Here is a 12,911-nt window from a genome sequence, read left to right on the forward strand (position 1 = left end):
GCACTCATATTGAAAACTTAGTGGATTTTAAGCTCAGGTCAAGAGCCCCAGCAGTGAAAGCAAATGTAAGTACTTGTAATTCCCCTCACTGCTGCTCAAAGGGACCTTTTGAAACCTGCTCATGATGAGATTTTGAACCATCTCAGCAGAAGTTTAACAGCAAATAGTGCTGAGATGCCACAGCTCCTGTTCCCAATGTCTTGGGAAGAATTTTTACTGGACTGCTTCAGAAGTACTAACTGGGACTTGACCAGAGGCCATTCACAGAACTGGGCTTTACCTCTCTGTGCTGCTCAGAGGACAGAGCTCAGTGCCAGCAGGGAAGGTGCTGTGGGCAGGAGATTCTCCTGAGCAGGCAGCCTGAGGGCTGTCCCCATGCTGCAATGGCTCAAATGCACAAAAAACACACAGCAAAACCATGGGAGGGAGGCAGCCACTGCTGTGACACAGTAAGGGTGATCTGTTATTATTGATACTATAGAAAAATAGAAAAGATAATGAAATGGACAATTTTCAGTTCTTGGTCTGGCACATGCATTCATGGCAGTTTAGTTTCACATCCATTTCTTGTGTTTAGGGTATCAGCCCTTTATACTGGTAGCCCCAGACTTGGGCCTCACTCAATACTGTCTGTAAGTAGGACCTTGGTGTAGCACATCACTGTGAGAATGAGCTTATATTTTGAAGCAACCTGCAGCATTTTGGAGCCCAATCAGCTCCTAGTCTCACCAGATTGATGTGCTAATATAATAATAACCACAAACAGCCTGTGAGTGGGACAGAAAGTCTGGGATCATCCCCCGAAGACCATGGCTGTGGGCTAATAGACAGAGCGAGAATGCAGACTGTATTTTAACCCACCACCATTACCCTTTCATTATGCCTTGGCTCAGCCATCTTTCAAAAAGCCTCCCTGAGTCCTGCACTGAGACCTTGTGATGCCGGGAGCTGCCTTGCTTTGCTGTGATATCACTAGTATGTGCTTGTCAATGCTGGGCAAGCCCAAAAGGAGGGTCCCCAGCCAGAGGGGAAGAAGAACAGGGGCAGATGATGTGGGCAGTACCTTGAACTCATAGGATTCCTCAATGATGATTTCAAGCTTAGTGTGCTCCCCCAGGACTGGGCGCCCCATCTCTGCAATTCGACGCTCTTCCTCCTCCTTGCTGGTCAATGGCTGCTTTTCTTCGTTGTCTTCTGCAAAGCAAAGAGCCCGTTGGTGAGACAGGCCCAGGTGGTCACTCTCTAGAGCTGTCTTCCCATCAGAAGGGAGGTCAGGAATCCTCCAGGTGGGAGCATGGGTGACAGAGCAGCTGAGAAGGAGGAGGTCATGTAGCAGTAGATAAGGTAGTTTTGCTGGGAAAAGCTAGCAAGAGCTCTACAACTCATCCAACCTCAGGAGTCCAGTTTACCCTCATGGCTGGGGAGTAGCTTACTGCCTTGTACCTGCTGCCGCAGGGATGCTGGGAGGGGACAGATCATTGCTAAGGCTGTTCCATTTCCCAATTCTCCAGCTCTGCATCGGGTCATGGTCAGGACATTTCCATCAGTGTGTTACAACCAGAGAGAGCTGCCAGCAGCCCCAGGGCTGAGATGAGTATGAAATCTCGGCTCTGCCTCCTTCTGAGAAGGACTTTACCTTGGAGAGGGGGCTGGCAGCCAGAAAACATGATAGTCCTGCTGGGATGGTAAGGCTGGAGGAAATAGTTCTGGGCCACACAGGTACAAGGAGCCATCCACAGGGCATGACCTGAGAGAGGAGGCAGTGAAGGGACTACAAGAGCAATGGAGAAGGTCTGCACTTCCACTGTCATTCACGCAACCTTTGGGGCCTGGGGGCCCCAGGCAGCCTGGTTTTTGTTACTGTCCCTGCACAGACCCCTATTGAACTGGTCTACCCCAGGGATGAGCAGAAGGACACCGGGGCCAGGAAGGGCTGGATTCATGGGAGACAGGAGTTAAACTGTCAGTAGCCAAACACCCCTGTCAGTTTGTGTTAGACCTCACAACAGCCCTTGGGCATCATGCTGAAGGTACCTTGGATGGTGACCATCGTGCGAGGAAGAGGATGATCTCTAGCCTGGACCTTCCTGAAGAGAGGTTTGCCTATCAAAGTGATCAGCAGGAGATCAGCAGGAGGGAACATATGCCCTGTGCAAACTGCTGCTGTGCGGTTAGTAAACTACTCCTACTTCACACAGGGTTAGTGTTGCTCCCTTGCCAGCTGCTCCTTGTCTGCACAGGCAGCAGCACACTGTAGAAAAGCCCTTCTTCTACTGTTGGTCAAAGGGACAAGTCTTGTGGTCAGAGCTTCATTAGTCTGAATTATTGTTTCCAGGGCTCCTGAGGGGCTGCTCTGCAACATGCGGGACCTGGGACTTTCTCCCCCTGCAGCGCTCAGCCTAATGACAGGTTCTCAGCTGGCTAATGACGGGTGAGCAAACCCTGCTGACAGGTCTTGCTGGTGGGAAGGACAAGGCCTGTGTGCCTGAAGCAGCCACAGGGTCCTGCAGCTCCTGCAGTGCTCAGGCTGCTGCCTGGGGAGTGGGAACAGGTCCCTTGTTCTCTGCACAGCCCTGTGACCACCTCCCATGTGGGCAGCAGGGAGGGGACGGCTGGAGCAAGTTCAGAAGCCCGTCCTGCTCCAAGAGATGGAGTGGGCCTGCCTACCACATCAGGGGTGACAGCTCATCCTCCCTGGGAAGGGTGTTAGGTGTGTGCAGCAGGCAGAGCACTCTGTGAGAGTACACGGCATTAGTGTGACTGACTGGGGCAGTGGGGCCACGGCACGGCGCCTTCTTACCCTTCCAGAGTTTCCCTCCAGGACAGAACAAAAGCAAAGAGGAAACCAAAAGGAAAGAGCGGGGTGAGCATATGGCCATTAAGAGGAGGGAAGGGGGGGAGGGGGGAGAGCAGAAATCCATACCTGTGATGGTGAAGTCACCTAGATGAAACCAAAAATGACAGAGAGAGAGAGAGAAAGAGAGAGAGAGGGTTAGCATCAGCGCAGCAACAGGGGCAGCCTGCAGCACACAGGAAAGCGGTGGTCCTTTCCTGCTCCCCGGCCAGGGACTGTGGGCATGGGCATGGAGGGCGGCTCCCTGACACGCACCCCAGGGACAGTGCAGAGAGACATGAACACAGACTTTTCAACTCACATCTGCAAGCTGCCAACCCCACAGTATCTAATATATGCTGTGGAGTGCGTGAAACCAGTGTAGGCCTGCCCTGGGGCTGCTTTGGGGAATGAGGGTAGTTTTGCTTCCCTCCCTGGCCACCCTATCCTGGAGGTGGCCAGCAAAGAAATTCAGAGGCCAGGTGGTCTCTAAATCTTCCCAAGACCAAAGGCAAAGTTTGAACAGCATCTTCAAAAAGTGTTGGCCAGCTTTCCTGTCCAGCCACAAGCATCCTTAAGTCACCAAGGAATACTATTTCTGCCACGCCAGAGTAAGAGGCGATGGGTTAATTTGCAGGGTGCAGGTTTGAAACTCGGGGTGTTGGCGGGTTTACTATGGCTGTAACAGTGCTGCTCCCGATAAATGCTCCTCGGCACAGAGGGCACTCATTAACGTTAGTGACTTTGGGACCCTACTCCGAGGTAAGATGTGGCATTAGATACCTGATCTTACATAAATAGTGCTGACCACCTTAAAAGAGAATGCTGTGAGCAAAGAAAAATGTCAAACAAAATCAATTGTCTCATAGACAAACTGGAAAAATGGAAAAGAAAAATGAATGCGCGCTTACCAAGCTCATTCAACAACAGGGCTGTGAAGGAGACAGACAGAGACAAACACAGAAGAAGAAAAGTAAATGAATAATTAAATCAAAAGGGATATCCACAGAAAGACTCCAGATCCCAGGACAGAGATTTCAGATCTGTAAAGCTGCAGGACACTATTAGTGTTTAGAGAAAGGCACTAAAAATAAAGGAACAGAAACATTTAATGGGACGGTGGACTTAAAATAAAAACTATTGCAAATGTGGGGTGGACATGGGATTAAAAATCACACACCAAAAATTCATTTTTCCCCTTTGAATTTTATGTGCAAGATCTTCCATTGGTCTCGGAGGCAGTTCTGCCCCGGGGAGGACACAATATGTGCAGCGGCTACTGGCTTTGACCTCCTCCAGCTGCCTAATGAGGAGCAATAGCTCCAGCAGACAGCTGCTCTTCTGGCCTATGCAATCGGAGTAGAAAAGTCTGTGGCAAGGCTTGGCTCAAGGATCTTGTTCAAAATTTTAGGTCTCCAAAATAAAATAAAAAGCCACTCCCTTAGAGCACTGGTGGGTCTCTGGCCCCCACGGCATGGATCACACCAAGGCTACATGGCCCAAGGGTGACATTTCAGAGATGATCTTGTCTCCAGGGTGCTAAGCATACTTCTCACCCCACCTCACTGCCTCTTGTACAAAACTAAGCACAAAAACTGTGTTTAAAAAAATCATTGCATGGCCAAAACAGCAAACAGACTTGCCTTCCAGCTAGTGAATTTACAAAGTTGAGCTTCTTTTGAGTCTCCTCAATTATCTTTGTGACCAGGAAGACTAAGAAATTTCTTTCCTTTTCCTTTTATTTTTAATAAAAAATTTCAGCTGGGGTCTTATGAGTTGGTATCACGATTCTCAACCTTGGCTCCTGGAAAGCATGTTTGTTTTCGCCAGACTTGCAAGACTGAGCCCTCATTAGTCCCTGTGACACTGGCCAAAGCCAGAGCTGCTGAGTGGAGTTGTCTATGTGTCACTTTATCCTAGCAACACCAGCTATGCTCCATAGATGCCACCAGCACTGTTTCATGGTACAAATCCTACCTGCAGAGCTTGGGACATGCCAGTGTGTCTGATTTTTCATCCCTGCTTCTGCTACTTAGTCACATAAACTGACAGTAAATCCAATGGAGGGGACAATGCAGCTGACCTGTAGTGAAGGGGAACATAGCATCGCTGCCTGATGTGTTTTCAGCCTGAAATACAAGAGCATGTCCTTGCTTAGCATGGGGGACCTCTGGGGGGCCTCTCTGTCCTGAACAAATAATATATTACAACCCATGCCTGCTGAAGGGAGAGCTTATGTCCCAGAAATTAGAAAGCAGCTCCAAGGCAGACAGACCGAGTACTGCTGCCAATTTTTTACAGAGGCTTTAATAAGGGTCTGTTGTAGGGCAACTAATTATCTTAAGTAACTCTGAAACTGCTTCTTGCTCAGTCACTAATAGTGTTCAGAATTAGCTGTTGCCATTAATTTTCACTTAATTTCCTAGCAGAAAGAATGCATGGAAAAATAAGTGAACTTTATCTTTTTTTGGAAGGTTTGCAGTTGGTTTAGAAATGTTTTTATTTTATGTGATGAAAGATGAAATTGTTTTTATTATTCCTATGAGAAGCTATTACCCAGTGCAGAGCCATGAAACTATTTGAGTATAACCTGATTTCTCCTAGATTGATTGCATCTCATAGTATTACCTGCTTATGCCATGATTCTCAGCTATTTTCAGAGCCTTTTGCCAGTATAAAAAGGCCAAAATTACTGCTCTGGCCATGCCTTTTATTTCAGTGAAGTCTGGTTTATCTTACAATAAAAATGATGCAGCGTCACCTTTTTACTTCCCGAGACTGCATTTTCTACTCTATTAAATGAAGGTGCAGCTGCAGTCTGGCAGGGCAGCACTCTTGAAATGTTTCTGGGGGCTGGTGATACTTAATGTCCCCTGCCCAGGTACTCCAGGGCCTTCCTGGGAGCATATCTTGCTCCCGGGGGGCCCTTGTGAGTGAGAAAGAGTCCTCCCAAAATGAAACAGGAAAGAAAACAGAGCAAAAAAGGTGCAGTGGCCAAGCTTTGAAGGAGGGAGGGCAAAATGGCCAGGAGCCAAAGTGCGAGGAGAAAGGAGTGTGAGAGTAGAGAGACACAGAGAAAGCAGACGGAAGCGTCTCAAGAGCTGGTCTGGTTTTACTCTCACACCTTTCACTCCTCGTCGTAGCCACACCGGGTCCCCAAGCACAAGGAAGAAACTGCACTCTTTCTCATACTCCTCACGGTCAAGTACTCTAAGGGTAATGAATTTCCTGTGGGAACACAAGACAAAGGCAAACACATGATTGGCATCACACATGCATGCAGTTCACATCCACCCGGATGCCGTGGTGCTGGAGATGGTCAGGTGGGGGGAAGAGGCTGCACATCCCCCCTGGCGCATATGGGGAAGGGCAGGAGAATCTCCACCACCCTTGGTGGGTTGGGGAAAGACTGATTTCAGGGGGGATGGGAAGTCTCCTCCCGCCTGCCCTTTTCCATAGGCATTGGAGATGTGAGCTCAGTGTTGCAGGTGCTAGGCATGAGTGAGCCAGACAGGGACACACAGGCTGGGCTCAGCCCCAGAGCACATCCCCCACCTTTCTTCTCACTCATCTCCACCAGTCGGGGCTCCCCAATCTCTAGGTAGAAGGTCTTGTTTTTCTCATACTCCTCATCATCTATCACCTTGATTGATATCGTTTTGCTGGAACAGAGAAGAAGAAATAGAGATTCAAGAGTAAGGGGGGGAAAGGGAGGAGGGGAGACAGGGAGAGGAGGAGGGGAGAAATGGCAGGAGAAGGAGACTGTGGACAGAAAACAGTGGATTTAGTAGCACAGGCTGGAGAGGCAGCACAGCTGAAAGCAAATGGCAGGAGCTGACGGGTTGAGATTGCCTCAGAGTGAGCATGGGCCACAGGGTCAGAGAGTCAGCAGCTCGCAGGATGCCATTGTCCTCCACATAGACAGAGACCATGGCTGGACATGGCGTAGCCTGGACCAGCCTCCCTCAGAGGTGCCTCAGCTTGGGGTCAGCAAGACATGACCCTTTCCAAAAACCCAGGGTGCAGAACAACCCCTTAGCAGCTTGCACACACCTCACAGGCTCCCAGCACAAGCACTGGGAACCACCAAGGCCCTGAAAGCCCAACACACTGCTTAAACCTGCCTCTGCACGTGGAGAAGGCTCTGTCTCACCAGGCACAGCAGATCCATGCACATCATGATCAGCTGCTCAGTTTGGTCTTTGGAGGCTCCAGTTTACAAGCTCGAAAGGGTTGCTAGTTGTAGAACTTTGTGGAGGGGGAACATAAAGGAGCAACAGTCTTTCTCGTCAGGACAGGTTGAAGGAAAGCTTCACTGATGGTGACATTTGACTTTTAAATTTTCCTTTGCAAGCAGCACATCCTTTCCCAAGCCTCAAATGTTTAAGAGTCATGTAGCAAGTCTCTCTTCTCACATGGCCCAGGGTTACTGAATTGCCACTGTGGCATTAGCAGGGCAGGTCCAAAGGCAGAGCCCCTGCTCAGAGCACAGCCACAAAGAATGCACCATGAAGGGTGAAAATCTTGCAGGAGGCTGTGGCCAGCAGCATAGAGATTTGTTCCTTGGGGCACCCAATATGGTGAAAATTGAATGAATGAATTGCTTTGCAAGGACAAAAAATAGCACGGAAGTTTTCCAGTTCTTTTCAGGGTCTCACGTAAGTAGCCCAGAAACACCCAGCTGGAAGCTGCTTGCCAGAAGGTGACCAAACCCCTGGGGTACAAGGTGCTCCAGCATGTCAGGAGGACTGCTGCATTTTTTCCTACAGTGCAAAGCCCTTGAAAGAAAAGATAGGGAGGCAGAAATCTAGCAACCCCTGCTCCCACCTGGAGCATCCTGCTCACTGTCACATATGCCTGGCATTGCTGCCAGGACTGGACAACCTACTGGCTCTGACCTTGTCCCATACGTGAATCAAAGAATCATAGTACTATAGAATGGTTTGGGTTGGAAGGGACCTTAAAGGGCATCTAATTCCAACCCCTCTGCCGTGCATGGGGACGCCTTCCACTAGGCCATGTTGCTCAGAGCCCCATCCAGTCTGGCCCTCAACACTTCCAGGGCAACCTGTTTCGATGTCTCACCACCCTCTTAGTGAAGAATTTCTTCCTAATATCTAATCTAAATCTACCCTCATTCAGTTTAAAGCCATAAACCCTTGTCCTATCACTACATGCCCTTGTAAAAAGTTTCTCTCCAGCTTTCTTGTAGCCCTGGTTTGGGTACCAGAAAGCTGCTATAAGGTCTCCCTGGAGAAATAGGAAAGCAATAATAACAAGAAATAAAATGGCAATGCAGTGACTATCTGTAGCCCTCTGCTTGCTGCCGACCTTCTGGCTGGGTTTGCTCTTCCTCCATGATTACCCTTCTGTGAATACTCTTGCTTAAATAAGCTTCCCAGTCACTCTCCTCCTGCCCAAGCCTGTCTGTCCCATCCTTTGAAGAAACACCTCTTGTCCCATCGCTGGTTCCTCTGTGCTTTCCATGGGCAGCCAGCACAAATTGGAGCAGCCCCGAGGCTGCTCTAATGTATAATTAAGGAGGATCTGCTGTTCCTGGCAGGTCCCAGCACTGAAAACCCATCAACATGGAAGAAAGCCACTCACTAGGGGAGTGAAATTCAGGACATGCTGCCATAATTTCTGGCTTTCTCCCCTTCTTGCACATATGTACTGCCACCCAGAGCCCCTCTGTTAAGCTGAGAAGTATTTGGCAGCAGAGTGGACATTTTATTCTCATTCAGAGCAAACACTGCCAAGCACTTGGAGGAACAGCCAGGATGATTTCTTGTGCTGTTTGCTTTGAGTCAGAAGTGTATTAAGTTTGCCCTTCATGCCTATAATGAAACCATTTACTCAAGAGCAAGCAATGGCTGTGAAAAGTGTAACAATGCAGCACCCAGACTATTTTATGAGTCTATGATTCTATGGCTCAGTGTAATTGTATTTGATAATGAATATCTGTAATAATTTGTTCTGTTTATAATTATTGCTGCAATAGTTTGCATATAGGAAAAACGGTTACCAAGCACACAGTTGATCTTGTTTTGATGAGTTAATGAAGGATACAAAAATGCTCTGAGCCAAGCTATCAAAGAGGACCTGACAGAATTAACAGAATGGCACAATTTCAAAAGCATTACTAATAAAATCAATATTTTTCCTGAAAACTGCCATTAAAATTTACACCACACCCCCCCATGTATGAAAAAAAGCCATTATCAGAAAAATTAATTTTAAAAGCTGCCTTCATAAATTGTGAAGGCAGTAGAGATACCAAGATGTAAACTTCCTAAGGGTGTGCTCTGGCTTGCTGTGTGTGGCATTCCTCAAAGCCCCACAAAATTATTCTTTCTCACAAAAAGACACCTGGGTGCCAATTAAAAAAACTGTTCCTAATGTTTATACCCAAGACTAATAGGAATTCCTTGGGGCTTAAAGTGCCGCTGCCAGCAGCTGCTGCTGTTATGCACTTTTTCAAGTGATCATTCCAGGGTGCGAGCAAGTGCTCTGTGTTGGGTAGACATATGCACTGCTGCTGTTTCTGCTGTACAAGGCTCTTGGGAAAAAGGGTGAGAGGAACAAATGAAATGGCAACTCTGCTCTATGGATGAAGCTACAATCAGCAAGAACTACTGAGGCAAACTTGTCCCTGGGATGAGGCTCCAATCCCAGACAAAATTTTCTCCCTTGTGATGTCTGAGATGACATCTGAGAAACAGCAAGTACGTGAGGATAGCACAGGCTGTCCTTAGAGCATGCCTGATCTCCATTGCCCTGCCTTTTGCCCACTGCAAAGCCCCTCCGCAGGGTCTCCCATGCACATTGCCATGCGGCAGGGTTTGACCAGCAGAGAAGGAAGGTCACGCAACTGCGACGTTTATTGTGCATTAGAGTAAGGGTTGCTTCCTACAGGAATCTGGGCTGTGCACTGATGACACTCTGTTCTTGCTGGATCCTCTGACATGGTCTCTACTTCTCACTCCTCTCCTAGGCAGAGGTTTTCTGGGTAGTACTGGCAGTGACAATGTGAGCAGCACCCAGCTGGCATGTGGCTGTCCAAGCAAGCTGTGGATTGCAGCCCATTTTCCTGGTGGTCTCACCTAGTCCTGTGCTTCTGCTGCATTCAGTGTCCAGCTTAGCAAAGTTTGCAAGCCTGTTGCCTGCAGTCTTTTTTTTTTTTTCAGCCGTACACATACTGTGAAAGGCTGATTTTCTTGCATTAAAATACATGGTGTGAATGAGGCAGAGCAGGGCCACTGGGCAGAGCCAGGACAGTTTGCTGAGGCTCAGGGAGCGATGTGGTCTGCAGCACTGAGTGCAGCAGCTGAGATGTCTGCCCCTTGGTTTCCCCAGCTAGACACAGTGGGATGAAGTATGCTGAGACACAAAATCCTGACAGTGCAAGTACATACTGAAATTTGCATTTAAAATCTCTCCTGTGGTTCATAGGTTCTTTCAGCAAAAGAGGTGATAGTGCTTGTGTAAACAGAAAACAAAAGGGACACTGTACAGCACCCTGAAACCCCCACTGCTGAGTCACTGCAAGGCCAGAAACCAGGAGTCCCAAATCCACCAGAGGGAGAAAGAAACAGTAGAGAAAACCAGAAGATTAAAGCAGCCTCTAAAACATTACACATTTTCTTCACCTCACGTGAATCTGGTGTCAATCTAGATGGTGTTTCCAAGTTGTTCCTCAAATTCTCACAGAGGTCTAGAATGTGCTTTGATTTGAGGATGAAAGTGGTGTTTCTGCCATAATCTAGCATCTCTAGGAGCTGAGTATTTAAGCCAAACACTCAAGACCCCATGAGTGTGCAACACCACAGCCCTTGAAAAAGCTGGAATACATTTTTTCCTGCCTTGTCTCTTGATCACACTACTAGTGGGAAAGAGAAATTTCTGGAGCATCTCTTCAACAGATTCAAGTGCATGGGGCTAGAGGTTTCTCTGCTGAGCCAGGCTGTGCATTGGCCTGAACCACCATGCTTGGCACATCTTCTGTCCTCCTCCTTGCCTGCTACAGGGACTCTCAGTGAAACCATGGGGCAAGTTTGCAGCAAACCACCACTGCTGCTGGCATTTTCCTTTCGTTGGTGTTGAGTCCATCTTGCCTGAGCTGAAGAGCCCTGCTCTGGCATGAAGGCTAGGGGCATCCACAGCACATCCAGCTGTCTGCATTTCTGTACCAGAAATTGCTCTTCTCTGAGTCTGTAGCCAAGGCAATTGCTGAGGGAATGAGTTTCATCTTATTTCCATGTACCAGAAATCAAAGAATAAAACAAATCTTGCAGAATTGCAACTCCAGCTTTTCTCCTCTTGCTGACGCCCTGCAGCAACAAGAGAAGGATGCTATCTTCGTGATCATGGCATAAAAATCTCTGCCCAGTGCTCTCCATTATTATTTAGTTTTTGTTTCAAATCATGCTATTTCATCCAAACTGTAAAGGTCTTTTAACAGAGCATTCCTCCACAACCCTTAGTGACAATAGCCCATGGAAAAGTCCTCTTGGCTGATGATGCTCTAAGGATGGTGCACCATGGGAAGAACTGCTATATGTGATGGCACCCAATAGCCATTCAGCACAGCCTCTTCTTCTGACAGCTGCCAAGAGCACCTTGGAGTAGAAGGATGTAAGAGTAGAATGGGCATATCAACGCTATTTCCAACTGATGCTCTCCAAGACCCTATGTATTTATGTCTCAGGGGTTTCCTAGCCAGACCAGGTTTCTATGTATTTAGCTAAATGGGGGCTACATTGGGCAGAGGTGCAAGGAGCTGGGTCTCCTAACTCTTCTATCTCCACCAGACTTTTCTCTCTTCTGGGATCAGATGGCATGAAGAATGGCTGGTGACAACCTGCATGGACCTTTGCATTCCTTTTGAACCTGTATATCTGCACAGTCACAGCACACCAGTGCCATGGATTTACATCCTCAATAGACTCGCCAAAATTCTGCCATTCCCAATCTATACTATACTTCTTAGTTACATGAAATAGCAGAAACCCCTTTCATGACTTGGACAAGCAACTAGCACTGCATGGACCAAGAGAGCTTGCTGTTTCCAGGGCATCAGCAGTCAGCTCCAGAGAAATCCAGGTAGGACATGCTGGGGGAGTGGGGACATCCCCGCGGGCACTTCCTGACAGGATCGGATGTCCAGGAGCAGAGTTGTGTCAAGTCCAGAACTTACTTCCTACTGCTGTTCAAGTTCAGCACAGGGAAAGGTGGTTTTCATTGCTGCATAACGCATCTATTAGCTCTCTTTCAGAATGGTAGTTACGCCATTTAAACACTGCTTTATCTTATTTTATTTTTTTTTCCAAGTGAGAGACTGCAGCTAGCTCCATCCTTGGAGATTTTCAAAGCTCACCTGAGCAACTTCTTTTAGCTTTGACATTGGCCTTCTGAGAAGAGGTTGGACCAAAGACCTTTTAATCCAGAGACCTTCCAATCCAGAGACCTTGCCCATCTCAACCGTGCTATGCACCTAGGTCAGAGATCTCACAGTTAAGAAAGCATCACTGTGCTCAGATCATCCATGAGCTGGAGCTGGAAGAGCCAAGATATACTGCACACAGCCAATAATGGTGTCTCCAGTGGGCCAGGAAAATGATCATCTCTAAACACATAACCAAACGACCATTACAGCGACCAGTAACTAGTTTGCCCATGAGAGTAGAGCATGCTGTTGCTGCCTGGACAGACAAACACTTATTTCTGAATCGATAGAGGGAATAATCCTCTTATGCAGCTTGTCACCCATCCAGCTTCCACTGATCACCCAGAAGAGCTATATGAATAGCTTGGAGGACTTTCAGCTGCAGTTCCACAGTTACAACATTCAGGGTAGGCAGTTGGGAGTAGAGTTCCATTGCCTGAACCTGGTGCTGCCAGGCCTGAGCCCACAACAGCGAGACACTTCCCACTCAGAAGGTCAGCGATCATGGTGAGAGGATAACCACGAGGGACGCATATTCTGGAGATGACATTTCAAAGCCAAATCCATTGGTGTTGCCCATCCCAGCATGTCTTCTCAGACTCCTACAGAAAGCTGCAACAGTGATTTCTCATA

At 48.0% G+C, this 12,911-nt stretch overlaps 1 protein-coding gene across 12 annotated transcripts in view; it reads right to left on the minus strand.

The window, feature by feature from the left end:
- Positions 1 to 12,911, minus strand: part of LOC102089571 (sodium/calcium exchanger 1) — a 155,816-nt gene that overhangs the window by 20,768 nt on the left and 122,137 nt on the right. For 3 of the 12 annotated variants that reach the window (XM_065058894.1, XM_005508798.3, XM_065058893.1), the window contains exons 3-8: positions 6,389 to 6,495; positions 3,745 to 3,765; positions 2,924 to 2,941; positions 2,801 to 2,815; positions 2,035 to 2,103; positions 1,064 to 1,194 (exon numbers count right to left, since the gene is read on the minus strand). In XM_065058894.1, coding sequence (XP_064914966.1) covers positions 1,064 to 1,194; positions 2,035 to 2,103; positions 2,801 to 2,815; positions 2,924 to 2,941; positions 3,745 to 3,765; positions 6,389 to 6,495 — 361 coding nt within the window. Of the gene's footprint in view, positions 1 to 1,063; positions 1,195 to 2,034; positions 2,104 to 2,800; positions 2,816 to 2,923; positions 2,942 to 3,744; positions 3,766 to 5,957; positions 6,062 to 6,388; positions 6,496 to 12,911 lie in introns of all 12 variants that reach the window. The other 9 variants (XM_065058897.1, XM_065058898.1, XM_065058887.1 and 6 more) reach the window with 8 other exon arrangements.

This window comes from Columba livia, chromosome 3 (genome assembly GCF_036013475.1).
Source record: "Columba livia isolate bColLiv1 breed racing homer chromosome 3, bColLiv1.pat.W.v2, whole genome shotgun sequence".
Classification (NCBI taxonomy): Eukaryota; Metazoa; Chordata; class Aves; order Columbiformes; family Columbidae; genus Columba; species Columba livia.